Consider the following 18,423-nt stretch of genomic DNA (forward strand, 5'->3'; position numbering starts at 1 on the left):
TATTTGTGCCATATATATCCTCCTTATGAGACTTCCTACCAAATAAGACTTAGTTCTTACATCAATCTTAAATTTGTAACATAGGCGAATTTATTTTGGTGTATGCTGGAAAACATATGGATTAATGCAATAACTACAAAGTTTATCTAAATCATTGTTGCACCTTGAAAAAAGAAGATAAGTTTGTAAATATAAATGCAAATTAAATTATTTTTCTTTCAGAACCAGATGAAGACATTGCAGTTTTGCCGCAAGAGAGGGTTTTGTCGTCAACCATATGCGATACTTCTCGCAAATCTGGTAACTTTTTGCTAATAAATTTTTCATTTCTAGTTTTGTACTTAATTACAAAATATTATAATAAAACCAAAGGTGGTGACAGATACCTTAAAAGTTGACGGATTCAAGAAGCGCAATATTCTTAATATGTATGGTATAAGTAGATATGTTCCAATTAGTAAACGTATAAATATTACGCATAATATATGCAAAGTTGTTTTCCTAGAAACAAGTAAGGAAAGGAGGAAAATAAGCGAGGTATCAAGTAGTGTCTTTTCTTTACTAGAACTCACACTATTGTGTTTGTAGTCTAAATTTTCGTACGTGGTTTGTTTAACAGTTGTTTACTGCGTGAAGTTGTGCCGAGTAGTATAAATGTTGAGATGAATCGCAAATTAACAAATGAACAACACATTTTCTTAGTATCAACTTGGTGGTAACGCAACAAAAATACAAATGTGGTGATAGCATCCTTTAGCAAACGTTTCCCGTTGTTTAACTACCACATGAAACCATGGGTACAGTTCCTGTGCATGATCTACCGCGAAGCGAACGTGTAATATACCATTACAGTTGAAAGTAATGGCATTTTTTTTTACGCACCCTGTACCTAGTAATTTTTTTTTTAATTCAATTTCGGTTTAGTTACACAATTTATTTACTCTCTCTACTTCGAATTAAATATAATGAACCCAAAGGTTTCGTTAGTAACCATATTCCCACTGTATAATATATTTATTTATATTTTGATTAAGTGTAAATCCCATTTCCGGATATATAACTTGAATAGTTACAAGGTTTACCATTCTGACGTCATACCGAAACATAGTTCCGTTATTGGATATAAATTTCCTTAATTTCAGACCAATGTAGATTTTGGCCAGGTACCTAATCTTTCCCTCACCCCCTCTCACTAGTCCATAGTCGCTTTCAGATCCGGTTATATCTGGATTTGCCAAATTTCTATTTGCTTTGTAATTTCCGCGGCTAAAGTTTTTCGTTCTGATTGGAGGAATTCTCCTACCTCTGGCTTTTTCGGCGCAATATTATCAGAATAATGGAAGACACACTACGAGGAGCAGCCCGTGATTTCTTCTTCTACATATCTGCGGTAAAAGGATGGAAATTTTAACTATCTCAAGGTAATATCCAGTTAATTTCATTGATAAACGCCGTATAATGATTTAGGAGCTGACAAACTTACGTTTTTCGTGAAGTGAACTGTAAAATAAAGCAGAAATAGGAACCAGCTTTTCTGACGCCATATTGCTCATCATCCAAGCCAAAGCATAGACAGTTTATGAGAGTGATTGTCTGACCTTTTTAAAAAAAACTCAGTTACGGATTAGGGAAATTACGACCTGATTAGTGCATGTTGGTTGTGTATACAGTAAATGTGATTTATCATTATTTATTTCGTAATTGCATGTATGTAGTAGGTTTGATAGTACTGTAAATAATCATAATGGCAGCTTAAGTTAGCTTAAAAGGGCTCCTATCCCCTTTTCCAAATTGAACCAGTTCTAGCGGGGGAATGGGTTAGTTATTGTTCGTTTTAGGGCCTTTTCCCCTTTCAGGGGAAGGGTCCCTCCATAAACCTCGTTAAGGTGCCCCCAGGGCATCAATTTTTGGCAATCATTATGTAAACAATTGGTCAGGTCAATTAGACCTAGTGTTACTTTTCTCATTTTTGACCCCCTTTAAATTAAATAGAGCCGACTGTATATATCGACGAGGGAGTAATGTATTTTAAATTTAATGTGTTAGGTTATTTTCGTCAACATGCATGTAACTAAATGGTGCATGTTTAGTTTAGTTAGTTGTCTTTATGTATAGTACTAACAGTGGTGTATGTAGTTAGTAGTTTTGTGTGAGTGTGTGAATTTTCGATTTGGACAGTGTATAAATATGCTTTAATTTAGTACCATTTTGCTAACATAAATAAACCAGAGTAAATATTAAATTTCTGATTAATGAGTACAAGTATACATTTCAGTACACGGTAAATTATGCCTCCACTACAGCGCTATAGCGTCAGTTTTCGGTAGTCAATTGTTTGTTGACAGTACGACATCGCATGACTTAGTGATTTAGATTGTTTGATTTTGGACAGTTATTCTCAAATTACTTCCCGTGGACATGGTTTTCGGTTCGGATGAGTATACCTTCGTATAAAATAGCATGAGATCTTACTGTACTGAAAATTTCAGCTTGCTAGGTCCAGTAGTTAATGAATAATCCGCTGAAATAAAGAACACCTATTTTCTTAATAGAAGTAAAGCCCATATGCTGTTACTGTTTGTTTGAAAATGTAGTATTAAGTTCTCTTTTCCCGTGGCTGTAAAAAATTCCATTGTTGCTTCAGTTTTATCAACAAATCAGAAATAGATTAATCGTTGACAATTTAACTTTCCGTAAATACATGTATGATTTTTTTTTTAAACCTGCAAGGTAAATACAATTTGGGTGCTTCGAAATAAAGAGTACGTGGTTCGATGAATGTGATCGTGTGGTGGTTTGAGCGTGATAGATTGTGATAGTTATATATATATATATATATTTATTACTGCGTAATGTAAATATGTGTATGGCCTGCGTGTAAAATGTACGAAATAGGGTGTTTATAAAATATTACTTCGTGCGAAAATTAGTAGATAATGAATGAATGTAATGATATGTTAATAATATGATATATAATATGAATGAAATGATGACCCCTATATTTAAATGGATAGGCCTAGTGAATTTTATATAGTGAAAATATGAATATGTTTACGAAGAAAGAAAGAGAAAAAAAAAATCTCTCGCGTTTTGACTTCCACACCAGTGCATTCATCCAACCGAGTTTGCTACTTGGATAGTAAATTATAGTTGGGAATTGTGTGTTACTTTGCATTTATGTACCTCCTAACAACAGCCCCAGATCTTAAGCCTTTCAATAGATAGAGTAGCATCATGTGGGAATTACTTCTAAAGGTTGACAGAAATGATAATTAAGAAAACCAACTGCTATATCCTGTGATCATCGAAAAGTACAGGTTTCGGTCATTTATACCTTTAACATTCATTGCCTCTCAGAGATTTTTTTTTTTTGTTGCTTACCTTATTTATTTATTGTGCAGTGTTCATATAACTCAGTTCGGACTATCCGATTAAATTAACTGCTACTAAATTAATATTCATGGATAGCGTACCCGGATGTCGACCCCTAGTCCCTTTAAGTATTTTCATTTCTTTTCTTAGTTTAATTAGATGAGGGAAATTAACGACATCCCAGACCGTGGCGTGTCTGCGTAGGGTAGCTATCGGTGAAATTTGGCAATAGAAATCACCGATCCAAAATTCAGTTTATTTAATTTTTTTTTATTTTGGCAAATTCTCGTTAGGGATATCTTAGCTATTACTCTAATTTCATCCCTATTCTGGAATCTTCTAGTTTCCAAGAGGTCGGATGATTTTTTTTTTTCTTGAAATTCTAAATTAGCGCCTTCTCTAACCTTCCGGACGATTTCCGGGAACCTGCTGGTTTGGGCCGGATACGGGGATCGGATTTCAATCTTACAACCAAATACTTGTGGGATTGGGATCTGATGGACACAGAACTTGCATCCTTGGCAGCAGGGCGTTCCTTGAGTCTACGTATTTGAGTAGACCACCCTTTTGGCATGTTAAGAATATTTTGGCTATGGATTTTGTTGAGAGCGAAATTCGATTTCTGTCTTTGTAGCGTTAGTTATTTCCCACTTAAGTCTTTGGCGCCACTATTTCTTCGTCTTCCTTCTTCTCTATCTCTCTCTGTCTTCATTACTTCGAGATTTTTTTTTTAAAATTTCAACCTCCCCCCCCCTGGTTTCTGAAACTCATGAAAATGTACAATATTCCATATCACCTATTTCGATCGTATGTACTAACTGAGACATCGAGGGATGCAATTCGTGGAGGTATTGCAGCACAACTCAGGACCATTTTCGCGATATTCAATCCACCACGGGAGAAATTGACGAGAAGGTACACTATGCTTTTAGATTCCTAGAAACCTTTGTTATTCATCGATCATACAACTTATATCAATTGATTACTGATTTCTGGTTTTTATTTCTATTGATTGGTCATATAGTGTGTATGTATTAATAGTTTGGGCCCACTAGTTTCGAATAACATTGATTTTTTCCTGTATATACATCTATATATGTACTTACATAGTGTTAAAAGTTACGTGCCTGCTCTATTTGTTGCATTTTCCACCTATTATGTCAACTCATTAAATAACACCAGCTATTTTTTTTTATACGCGGATCTTTAGTAAGTTGAAAATGATTATTGATTATCGGGTTTATTCATATGAAATACAATGTTGCAACCTTATGAAGGAAAAAAGTGAATTTTGATAGTCAGGGTTTTTGCTTTGTCTTTGAGCCAAATAAATATAAATATTTATAAAATATGAATACTTGTCGAATATGAACGGTGATGTAGAATTTAAACGTCGATGAAATATTAAGATAGATATTAAAGTGAAATTTATTGTATTGATTAATATGAATACATATATATATATATACGAGTATGTATGTAATGGGCTCGATATTTACCCTGGTCTTGTTAGGTTGCCATAGATTTTAGACACCCGGTATTAACTAACTATTTGTGATATATAGTATTCCCGCGTAAATGGTCATAAATTACTTTTTGTTGAGTTGTTATTAATTTTTGTAACTATTAAAGTGGAATATAATGTTAACTACTGCATGTGAATAAAACAAGTAGCGGGTCGTAAGATAAATAAGAATAACCCTAATCCTTACCCAAATTTACTTTGCGAGTGAAATTAGCAACCTACGAAACAGTGCGCCCCTCCAACGAATCTTTCCATTAGTGAACCATGAAACAAATCCTTCCCCTACGATCGGAAACCAAACTATTCAATATTTAGAATCTTTTGACTATAAGATCTATATTAGGAAAAAAATTAGTGATCTTAAATTCAACGAACTGAAATCTGTTTAATAAGTTAATATGAATACCGGAATATGGAAATATGTTCCCAATATCTGTGACTGGATTTGATAATTTTTTCTCTAATATTAACAAACTTTGAAATTTTAGATCAAGTGTGTCGAGTGACAAAATGAAAAATATAAACATATATGTGATATGAAGCAATTAGTTGTCTATAGTTAAAACAAAACCAATTGAATACTCTCATGGACACAAACCACAGTGCGTAAAGAGAGTTAAAAAAAAAAAGGAGCTATTATCGACGTAAAAACAAAGACTCATAAAACTGTCGATATGTCTCCTATTGAGACAAAGATTCAATAAAATATTACTAAAGTGTTTTTTTTTTTTGAATGATTAACCAATTATTTTTTCTCTTCTGCCTGCAACGATATGTATTCGTTGCACTGAATTTTAAATATATCTTGACCCTTGAAGTTTTTTTTTTCTTCTTTTTTCTTGTTTCGTCTTTGGTTTAATTCCTTTTCATGTAATTCAACTTTTAATATATATATATAAAAGGGAAATGTGTTATTTGATCTTGTTGCAAGTAGCGAATTTCTGTGCATGTTTATGAAACATTCTTTTCATGTATTAATTTTTTTTTCTGTTATGTCAAACTAAATCTTCTTCTATTGAAATGTAATAAATGTCTATAGCATTGTAGTTAGGTTAGTTTAATTCAACCAAATACAACCCGAAGTATACATTGTCCTGTATGAATGGGTGTGTGAGTGAAATGTAGGTTTAGTATTAAGTGCATCCATTATTTTGACATATATGTGTGATTTATTATAATTAATGGTAGTTATCAATTAAACTCATTGAATGTTAATACTAACTTAAGTTGGCTCTATGAAGGAAGTAAAAAGGACTGAAGTAGCCTGAACGAATGATCATCATGAGAGAACTGTGAAAGTCAAAATCTTCGACACATATGTGATACTCTGATTTTTTTTTTCTTTCTGTGGTCGTTTCTAACATGCCATCAACTGCGTCGTTCATTTTTCAAATATTGAATATTAGTCTAAAACTTCTGGAAATATTGAATAAACGGTAAAATTAAACTTTCTCATCTATCTCCGAGCTAGATTGGGATAATTCGGTAGTTGGGGTCAAATGGATCTAGATCGGGGATGTATGGGTTAACATGTGTCTACCTTTGATCACCCTAATACCAGACATTAACCCAATAGCTATTGGAATTCGATAATTATTCACTTTTCTTTACCATATTTTTCAAAATATTCAGTAACAGCTTCCCCTTTATCACCTTCTTACTTTACATCTTTCCTCTTCTATCTTCTTTTTCTTTTCTTCATCTTCTTCTCCTTCTTCTAATTTCTTTTTTAATAAAACTGAAAAGGGGGTCGTGACTGGGAATCCTAGATGTAATAAACACGGTCATGTATTTATTTGATTTTATTTTCTTTAGAAGTCCGATAAAAGGTTTTCTCTTTTCGATCGAACCTAGTATGTTCGAAATTAAGAAATTAAGAAATGGAAATTATATTCCAATATAATTAGGCATAAGCTGATAGCTTCATGAACATCCCCACCAGGGGTGAAGGGTTCCCACTCACGACTTATTCTGTGCATCACATTTGTTGCAGCTTCCTTTTTCCTCAATCAGTTTTAGATTGACGAGCGGTGACAGGATTCGTTGTTATGGCAACAGTGGTTGCTGTGGCAACGGCCCCCCTTTTTCCAGTTTTAGAATGGCGACACGTGACAAGACTGTTGCCATGGTAACCATGTTTACTGTGGTAACGGATCTGAAAATGCTTATTGAATAATACCAGTTATCATGCCAATTAGTTTGAATTGGTGAACCGCGACAAGAATGTTTGTCATGGCAACGTTTGTTCCCATGGCAACGGATCTCAGTTTAAATGGCGACCGATAGATCTGAATTTTTTTTAAGAATGTCAAAGAGTGAGGTTGAAGGCATGTTGAATTGATTACAACATTGAAATTAATACGAGAAATTTTATAGTCAAGTGAAACAAGTAGAATCGTTGGCTACTTTGTCATTTTTGTTTCCTTTTCTAAGGGGGAAAAAGAGAAGGAGTGTCAAAATTTTTCTAAAATAGAACTAAACGCTAGAAGGGTTTCAAGGAAGGAAAGAGAATGGGAGTCCTTTAATTTATGAATAATACTTGTCTGGATAGCGAATAAGTATTTTATAGTATATGTGTATTTTTGATATATATCTTGTCTTTTGTAAAGTGTAAAGTGTCTCAAAGCTATGGCAACAAAAAAGGTTGTTGTGTCACAGGACGAGTGTGAAGTCACGTGCACTCAATGCACGTTAGACGAAAAAGAGAAAAGATCTCGCGCCCCGCGGAGACTTATAAGATGTACCGGTTGTGGACTAAAATGGATCCACTTTGCTTGCTCCAATTTGGACGATACTGCTGAAAATGCAGAAAAAGTTCAAACCGGCGAAATAATGAAATATTGTGAGGAGTGTGAAAGGGACCGAGGCCAAATATCTCCAGCGGAGATATCTGACCTCGATGATGAGGAAAAGAATAGAAATCACAATGATTCTCGGGATCAGACGGCAAACCCGAAGGAAGGAATGTCATCTGGAGGGTCTGACACGTCTGCATTAATTCGCCAGATGATGGAAATGATGAATGAAAAATTTTCTAACATGGAAGTTAAAATAGAACAGAATGGTGCAGATCTGAGACGTGAGAATACAGAAATGAGGCGTGAGAATGCAGAAATGAGACGTGAAATAAATGAGAAGTTTGATACCTCGAAACGAGAGACCGACGCTCGATTCGAGGTATTAAACAATAAATTTGACCAGGTTTGTTTAGACTTTGCTTCTTCGATGAGCAAATTGAAAGAGCAAACGTCTACTGAACTAGAGCAGGTTAGATACCGGGCCCAACAGTCTACCGAGCAGCTCAGAGACGAAACAAATAAAAAATTAAACGAAATAGATGTAAGGTTTGAGAGTACGAACAAAAGATTTGGTGACATCGAACAAAAAGTTGAACAGCAGCAGACTGAAATAAGTAGATTGAATGTTGTAATATCCGACCTATCAATAGAAACTAAACTAGAGTCGGTTGATCAAAGAATTAGTCGAATTCAAACCGAAGTAGACAGTATTAAGGGGAATATTACTAAATTGCAAATCGCCAAGTCTGATATCTCCTATCCTTTTCCTGATGGCGATTCTCCAGGGAAAATTTTCCCAGAAACAAGTAATGTCCTCCCGGGTAAGAGTCAAGTGTTGCCTGATGCACGGGACACAGCAATGTATTGCTCCCCGCATCAGCCAACCTCGAAATCATGGTTGAGTAATTTCGATGTACCGATGCAGTCGAGTGTTGTGACTACAACAGTCACTAGCGTAAATGCTCACTCTACCTTTGGAATGGTACAATCGTACAGCGTGCTGCCAGGAGGGGAAAGGAGATGTGCCGGACCGTCGGTTACTACCGTGGTGGGTCCTAAGTTTGAACCTTACATGGTCAACACAAATTACAAAACCTCTCTTGGTCATATGGGAGCGTTCAGTTCAGTGACCACTCCGTCGGTGGCAAATCCGGTGACAACCCCAACTGCTCAGGATAACGCGTTGATTCCACTGGATTCTTTTCCTGCCCCGTATAGTATGAGCTCTAAAGTTTCCCTCCGGGATATTGAACGTTTTCCCACTTTCGATGGGAACATTACTAACGGGTTACCTCGAGTTTTCCTGCGAAGATTGCAGCAATATCTAGACATGTACAAACTTACTGATGGGGAACGCCTACAAATAGTTGAAAAATGTTTGATCGCCGCTTCGGGCGCATGGTTTGCCTCGGTTAAATACCAAATCCGGACGTTCGGTGATTTTTTGATTCTTTTCAAAGAAGAATATTGTAATGAGCACATCGAACGACTCCAAAAAAGAAACTTACAATCACTCCGGTATGATCGCTCCAAGTATGGATCCCTCTTGGACTATGCTTGGAAAATTATCGAACTATATTATCAGATAGCTGAACATCCCTCTCAGGCCGAACTGGTAGATATTATAGTTAACGCTCTTCCACCTGATGAGTCCCGGGCCATAGCGTCCCACTTGTGCCAAACGGTGCGAGAAGTCACCTCACGGTTAGCTGCCTTGTGCGGTAAGGAAGTTGGTGGTCCACCAAAACGATACTTCGCCCGACAGGCAAAGATTCTAAAACCGACGAAGACGAAGGTAACGGCAAGTTGCCAGACAGATTTCCTGAGTTATACCCAAGCTGGATCTCGTTATCCTAGTGGGTATGGCTCAGAAAAGAACAATAATGGCCGGCGACTATTTAGGAATCGGCCCATGTTCAACAATCGCCGGAGTTATCGTCCCTATGACCGTACAAACATGGAATCGAACCCGGGTAGGGGCGATAACACCAGGAGGAATTTTAACAGGGCGTACGGAAGAAGGGAGAACGGTAATAGTCAGAATAATAGTAACAATAATGTAAATCGACCCCAGAATTCAGTCCCTTCGCAAGTGCGTGGTAACGGTGAGCCTAGAACAATATTAAATGGAAGTGATAGACGGGAAACTGCGGCCTAATGTCATCAGATATACTAGTCGACGGCTGAAGCCTTACGAATTGTCTCTGTCGATTTCTCAGTTATAACTTCTGTCCGTTCTATTGCTATATGAACACTACTGAAGAAAAAAAAAAAGTATCGGAACTCACAATTTTCGAAATTTAAAGATTTTCAATTGTACAGAAGATAAACGTAGTGAATTATTCGCGCAATACCCCAAGTAGATATAATACACTGTCCTAGAGTGACTGGTAACGTTTGAATGGGATGAATGAGTGTGTTAATTTAACAAGCATCATTAGTTAGTATTCCCAATTAGCAAAATTTTGTTATTCTAACAAAATTTTGTTAATGGGCCGGGGAAAACTGTAATATACCATTACAGTTGAAAGTAATGGCATTTTTTTTACGCACCCTGTACCTAGTAATTTTTTTTTTAATTCAATTTCGGTTTAGTTACACAATTTATTTACTCTCTCTACTTCGAATTAAATATAATGAACCCAAAGGTTTCGTTAGTAACCATATTCCCACTGTATAATATATTTATTTATATTTTGATTAAGTGTAAATCCCATTTCCGGATATATAACTTGAATAGTTACAAGGTTTACCATTCTGACGTCATACCGAAACATAGTTCCGTTATTGGATATAAATTTCCTTAATTTCAGACCAATGTAGATTTTGGCCAGGTACCTAATCTTTCCCTCACCCCCTCTCACTAGTCCATAGTCGCTTTCAGATCCGGTTATATCTGGATTTGCCAAATTTCTATTTGCTTTGTAATTTCCGCGGCTAAAGTTTTTCGTTCTGATTGGAGGAATTCTCCTACCTCTGGCTTTTTCGGCGCAATATTATCAGAATAATGGAAGACACACTACGAGGAGCAGCCCGTGATTTCTTCTTCTACATATCTGCGGTAAAAGGATGGAAATTTTAACTATCTCAAGGTAATATCCAGTTAATTTCATTGATAAACGCCGTATAATGATTTAGGAGCTGACAAACTTACGTTTTTCGTGAAGTGAACTGTAAAATAAAGCAGAAATAGGAACCAGCTTTTCTGACGCCATATTGCTCATCATCCAAGCCAAAGCATAGACAGTTTATGAGAGTGATTGTCTGACCTTTTTAAAAAAAACTCAGTTACGGATTAGGGAAATTACGACCTGATTAGTGCATGTTGGTCGTGTATACAGTAAATGTGATTTATCATTATTTATTTCGTAATTGCATGTATGTAGTAGGTTTGATAGTACTGTAAATAATCATAATGGCAGCTTAAGTTAGCTTAAAAGGGCTCCTATCCCCTTTTCCAAATTGAACCAGTTCTAGCGGGGGAATGGGTTAGTTATTGTTCGTTTTAGGGCCTTTTCCCCTTTCAGGGGAAGGGTCCCTCCATAAACCTCGTTAAGGTGCCCCCAGGGCATCAATTTTTGGCAATCATTATGTAAACAATTGGTCAGGTCAATTAGACCTAGTGTTACTTTTCTCATTTTTGACCCCCTTTAAATTAAATAGAGCCGACTGTATATATCGACGAGGGAGTAATGTATTTTAAATTTAATGTGTTAGGTTATTTTCGTCAACATGCATGTAACTAAATGGTGCATGTTTAGTTTAGTTAGTTGTCTTTATGTATAGTACTAACAGTGGTGTATGTAGTTAGTAGTTTTGTGTGAGTGTGTGAATTTTCGATTTGGACAGTGTATAAATATGCTTTAATTTAGTACCATTTTGCTAACATAAATAAACCAGAGTAAATATTAAATTTCTGATTAATGAGTACAAGTATACATTTCAGTACACGGTAAATTATGCCTCCACTACAGCGCTATAGCGTCAGTTTTCGGTAGTCAATTGTTTGTTGACAGTACGACATCGCATGACTTAGTGATTTAGATTGTTTGATTTTGGACAGTTATTCTCAAATTACTTCCCGTGGACATGGTTTTCGGTTCGGATGAGTATACCTTCGTATAAAATAGCATGAGATCTTACTGTACTGAAAATTTCAGCTTGCTAGGTCCAGTAGTTAATGAATAATCCGCTGAAATAAAGAACACCTATTTTCTTAATAGAAGTAAAGCCCATATGCTGTTACTGTTTGTTTGAAAATGTAGTATTAAGTTCTCTTTTCCCGTGGCTGTAAAAAATTCCATTGTTGCTTCAGTTTTATCAACAAATCAGAAATAGATTAATCGTTGACAATTTAACTTTCCGTAAATACATGTATGATTTTTTTTTTAAACCTGCAAGGTAAATACAATTTGGGTGCTTCGAAATAAAGAGTACGTGGTTCGATGAATGTGATCGTGTGGTGGTTTGAGCGTGATAGATTGTGATAGTTATATATATATATATTTATTACTGCGTAATGTAAATATGTGTATGGCCTGCGTGTAAAATGTACGAAATAGGGTGTTTATAAAATATTACTTCGTGCGAAAATTAGTAGATAATGAATGAATGTAATGATATGTTAATAATATGATATATAATATGAATGAAATGATGACCCCTATATTTAAATGGATAGGCCTAGTGAATTTTATATAGTGAAAATATGAATATGTTTACGAAGAAAGAAAGAGAAAAAAAAATCTCTCGCGTTTTGACTTCCACACCAGTGCATTCATCCAACCGAGTTTGCTACTTGGATAGTAAATTATAGTTGGGAATTGTGTGTTACTTTGCATTTATGTACCTCCTAACAACAGCCCCAGATCTTAAGCCTTTCAATAGATAGAGTAGCATCATGTGGGAATTACTTCTAAAGGTTGACAGAAATGATAATTAAGAAAACCAACTGCTATATCCTGTGATCATCGAAAAGTACAGGTTTCGGTCATTTATACCTTTAACATTCATTGCCTCTCAGAGATTTTTTTTTTTTTTGTTGCTTACCTTATTTATTTATTGTGCAGTGTTCATATAACTCAGTTCGGACTATCCGATTAAATTAACTGCTACTAAATTAATATTCATGGATAGCGTACCCGGATGTCGACCCCTAGTCCCTTTAAGTATTTTCATTTCTTTTCTTAGTTTAATTAGATGAGGGAAATTAACGACATCCCAGACCGTGGCGTGTCTGCGTAGGGTAGCTATCGGTGAAATTTGGCAATAGAAATCACCGATCCAAAATTCAGTTTATTTAATTTTTTTTTATTTTGGCAAATTCTCGTTAGGGATATCTTAGCTATTACTCTAATTTCATCCCTATTCTGGAATCTTCTAGTTTCCAAGAGGTCGGATGATTTTTTTTTTCTTGAAATTCTAAATTAGCGCCTTCTCTAACCTTCCGGACGATTTCCGGGAACCTGCTGGTTTGGGCCGGATACGGGGATCGGATTTCAATCTTACAACCAAATACTTGTGGGATTGGGATCTGATGGACACAGAACTTGCATCCTTGGCAGCAGGGCGTTCCTTGAGTCTACGTATTTGAGTAGACCACCCTTTTGGCATGTTAAGAATATTTTGGCTATGGATTTTGTTGAGAGCGAAATTCGATTTCTGTCTTTGTAGCGTTAGTTATTTCCCACTTAAGTCTTTGGCGCCACTATTTCTTCGTCTTCCTTCTTCTCTATCTCTCTCTGTCTTCATTACTTCGAGATTTTTTTTTAAAAATTTCAACCTCCCCCCCCCCTGGTTTCTGAAACTCATGAAAATGTACAATATTCCATATCACCTATTTCGATCGTATGTACTAACTGAGACATCGAGGGATGCAATTCGTGGAGGTATTGCAGCACAACTCAGGACCATTTTCGCGATATTCAATCCACCACGGGAGAAATTGACGAGAAGGTACACTATGCTTTTAGATTCCTAGAAACCTTTGTTATTCATCGATCATACAACTTATATCAATTGATTACTGATTTCTGGTTTTTATTTCTATTGATTGGTCATATAGTGTGTATGTATTAATAGTTTGGGCCCACTAGTTTCGAATAACATTGATTTTTTTCCTGTATATACATCTATATATGTACTTACATAGTGTTAAAAGTTACGTGCCTGCTCTATTTGTTGCATTTTCCACCTATTATGTCAACTCATTAAATAACACCAGCTATTTTTTTTTTATACGCGGATCTTTAGTAAGTTGAAAATGATTATTGATTATCGGGTTTATTCATATGAAATACAATGTTGCAACCTTATGAAGGAAAAAAGTGAATTTTGATAGTCAGGGTTTTTGCTTTGTCTTTGAGCCAAATAAATATAAATATTTATAAAATATGAATACTTGTCGAATATGAACGGTGATGTAGAATTTAAACGTCGATGAAATATTAAGATAGATATTAAAGTGAAATTTATTGTATTGATTAATATGAATACATATATATATATATACGAGTATGTATGTAATGGGCTCGATATTTACCCTGGTCTTGTTAGGTTGCCATAGATTTTAGACACCCGGTATTAACTAACTATTTGTGATATATAGTATTCCCGCGTAAATGGTCATAAATTACTTTTTGTTGAGTTGTTATTAATTTTTGTAACTATTAAAGTGGAATATAATGTTAACTACTGCATGTGAATAAAACAAGTAGCGGGTCGTAAGATAAATAAGAATAACCCTAATCCTTACCCAAATTTACTTTGCGAGTGAAATTAGCAACCTACGAAACAGTGCGCCCCTCCAACGAATCTTTCCATTAGTGAACCATGAAACAAATCCTTCCCCTACGATCGGAAACCAAACTATTCAATATTTAGAATCTTTTGACTATAAGATCTATATTAGGAAAAAAATTAGTGATCTTAAATTCAACGAACTGAAATCTGTTTAATAAGTTAATATGAATACCGGAATATGGAAATATGTTCCCAATATCTGTGACTGGATTTGATAATTTTTTCTCTAATATTAACAAACTTTGAAATTTTAGATCAAGTGTGTCGAGTGACAAAATGAAAAATATAAACATATATGTGATATGAAGCAATTAGTTGTCTATAGTTAAAACAAAACCAATTGAATACTCTCATGGACACAAACCACAGTGCGTAAAGAGAGTTAAAAAAAAAAAGGAGCTATTATCGACGTAAAAACAAAGACTCATAAAACTGTCGATATGTCTCCTATTGAGACAAAGATTCAATAAAATATTACTAAAGTGTTTTTTTTTTTTTGAATGATTAACCAATTATTTTTTCTCTTCTGCCTGCAACGATATGTATTCGTTGCACTGAATTTTAAATATATCTTGACCCTTGAAGTTTTTTTTTCTTCTTTTTTCTTGTTTCGTCTTTGGTTTAATTCCTTTTCATGTAATTCAACTTTTAATATATATATAAAAGGGAAATGTGTTATTTGATCTTGTTGCAAGTAGCGAATTTCTGTGCATGTTTATGAAACATTCTTTTCATGTATTAATTTTTTTTTTCTGTTATGTCAAACTAAATCTTCTTCTATTGAAATGTAATAAATGTCTATAGCATTGTAGTTAGGTTAGTTTAATTCAACCAAATACAACCCGAAGTATACATTGTCCTGTATGAATGGGTGTGTGAGTGAAATGTAGGTTTAGTATTAAGTGCATCCATTATTTTGACATATATGTGTGATTTATTATAATTAATGGTAGTTATCAATTAAACTCATTGAATGTTAATACTAACTTAAGTTGGCTCTATGAAGGAAGTAAAAAGGACTGAAGTAGCCTGAACGAATGATCATCATGAGAGAACTGTGAAAGTCAAAATCTTCGACACATATGTGATACTCTGATTTTTTTTTTTCTTTCTGTGGTCGTTTCTAACATGCCATCAACTGCGTCGTTCATTTTTCAAATATTGAATATTAGTCTAAAACTTCTGGAAATATTGAATAAACGGTAAAATTAAACTTTCTCATCTATCTCCGAGCTAGATTGGGATAATTCGGTAGTTGGGGTCAAATGGATCTAGATCGGGGATGTATGGGTTAACATGTGTCTACCTTTGATCACCCTAATACCAGACATTAACCCAATAGCTATTGGAATTCGATAATTATTCACTTTTCTTTACCATATTTTTCAAAATATTCAGTAACAGCTTCCCCTTTATCACCTTCTTACTTTACATCTTTCCTCTTCTATCTTCTTTTTCTTTTCTTCATCTTCTTCTCCTTCTTCTAATTTCTTTTTTAATAAAACTGAAAAGGGGGTCGTGACTGGGAATCCTAGATGTAATAAACACGGTCATGTATTTATTTGATTTTATTTTCTTTAGAAGTCCGATAAAAGGTTTTCTCTTTTCGATCGAACCTAGTATGTTCGAAATTAAGAAATTAAGAAATGGAAATTATATTCCAATATAATTAGGCATAAGCTGATAGCTTCATGAACATCCCCACCAGGGGTGAAGGGTTCCCACTCACGACTTATTCTGTGCATCACATTTGTTGCAGCTTCCTTTTTCCTCAATCAGTTTTAGATTGACGAGCGGTGACAGGATTCGTTGTTATGGCAACAGTGGTTGCTGTGGCAACGGCCCCCCTTTTTCCAGTTTTAAACGACCACGAAGTATACGATAGGAATGGAATCGTGATGGGTAGTTCCGGAATGATTCGTTCCGAAAGAACGAATCCTTCAGAGGAATTAAAGGAACGAATCTCTGAACGTATTGAATCAGTGAATTCGGTTGGTGGAACCAGATGGTAGAACCAAACAACAGACGAATGGATTGAAATGGATGGGACAAAAACAGTAGTAAAGAATAGACACTGCACAACAGAGAAGCAAATAATGCACGTACTGCGCATGTCTGGAAACAACCAATCTTTCCTACGCGCTCTCGTGTCACTTTTCCACAATATTATGACCACCGCAACTGCTCCCTTAACTAGAGGAGAGGGGAGAGCGGCTGCTAGTCTTATCACTATTTTTTCTTTCTTTCTTTTTGTTTTTACTTTTACACAGGTGTTCAGCGTACCAGGTCTATAGATTTTTGTTGCAAGACGGATAATGAAACTATTTGCTGTAACACACAAGCTCTTATTCAATATACTCTGATGTAATGTGCAGATAACCCTATACTAATATAAAATTCGCAATTGGTTGTTTGATTACGTTTTGCTTCAACACCAAGATAATATATAAAAAAAATAAATGAAATCTTTGAGTTTTACATCCCACTGTTATGCCGGTTAGGCTAAAGGAGATGGTGATGATGAGTAATGAATGAAATGGTGGAATGAAGAAAGTGGGAGGAAACGGGAGAACCCCGAAAAAACAGGCACAGGGTTTGTCCACCACAAAGTCCACACGGTGCGAGCTGGGTTCGAACCAGGGACCCCAAGCACCGTACGTGAACGCTTTACCACTAAGCCACCACACCACCCCCCGAACCACACGAGTTGCCACTGGAAATACAACTCGTCTCCCGCGAGAACCAGAATTCCGCGTGAAGTATATTATTATTATTATTATTATTATTATTATTATTATTATTATTATTATTATTATTATTATTATTATTATTATTATTATTATTATTATTATTATTATACAATTCATTAAAAAATATGTAATTTTCAAAATCAGGATAGACAATTGCCCCCTGCCCTCTCCAAATGACACTCCTACTAGTGTTTCTTCCAGACATGTTTTTTGGGGGGCACTCAGGCCGATAGGCAGCTTAAAAATGTAGGGGGGCCCGCCTGAAGTTAGGTGGTCCCGATCCAACCATATTATAGTTCATTTGTAAGCCTACCGTGAAAATTTTAGGGGAGCAGCAAACATTTAGGGGGCGGCCCCCTAGACCCCCTGGATACGGGCCTGGGGGCACTGCCACAACGAACACTGAGAGTGGCCCTCCGAAGGAGACCAAATAATACGTCTATAATAAATAGAATAGTAACAGGAGTGCCCCCGCTGGAACATTTTTTTCTGAAAGAACGACTGACTCCTACACAAGGAAGCCCGAGACTTCGTTTGTTGTTGCTGGTATTACGTATTTAAATAAATAATAAGAATGAAAGTTACAGAACATTTACTTTTTTGCGTTCAACAGTCATGTAAAAAAAATGAGAAGAAAGATAAGATCACCTGTTACTCTAACAGTTTCAACGTGCACTCTTAGCAAAACTCTTTCCTGTCCTATGTGCAATATTATCTCTGTTTTATCAAGAAAAAATGGAACCTTCTGAACATGTTTCAAAACACTGCAGTCCCTCCTTTTGCTTCTACTCATTCCAAGTTCCCACACCACCACACTGCAGCAACTTCTCAGGCGATAAGAGTGGTTTGACAACTTTGAGTGAAAGAAGGAATCGAATTTGAGAGCCATATGAGAACTCAGAATTATTCTGACTCATCGGAACCAAAGGATTCGATCCAGAGAGGAACGAATCCTTGTTTGGGGGAATGAAATCGAAATAAACACGGAATCATTTAACTTTGCGGAACGAAAGGATTCGGTCCGGAGGAACGAATAATTCTTCGGAACGAACTCAAAGGAATTGATTCCGGGAAAGGAACCAAATTGCCCATCACTAGAATGGAACATTAAAGTTATTGCAGAGATTTGTGTATCTAGCCAGAAGAAGTTAACCGCAAGACGTTTATTTGATCTGAA

The 18,423-nt window shown here is 35.6% G+C and overlaps 1 protein-coding gene across 2 annotated transcripts in view; it reads left to right on the top strand.

Moving 5' to 3' along the window:
* LOC145673395 (uncharacterized) overlaps positions 1-18,423 on the top strand; it is a 476,309-nt gene that overhangs the window by 321,029 nt on the left and 136,857 nt on the right. For both annotated transcript variants that reach the window (XM_081743054.1, XM_081743055.1), the window contains exon 13: positions 223-300. In XM_081743054.1, the coding sequence (XP_081599180.1) occupies positions 223-300 (78 nt within the window). The remainder of the gene's footprint in view (positions 1-222; positions 301-18,423) is intronic.

This window comes from Thermobia domestica, chromosome 16, assembly GCF_964235325.1.
Source record: "Thermobia domestica chromosome 16, izTheDome1.hap1.1, whole genome shotgun sequence".
Lineage (NCBI taxonomy): Eukaryota > Metazoa > Arthropoda > Insecta > Zygentoma > Lepismatidae > Thermobia > Thermobia domestica.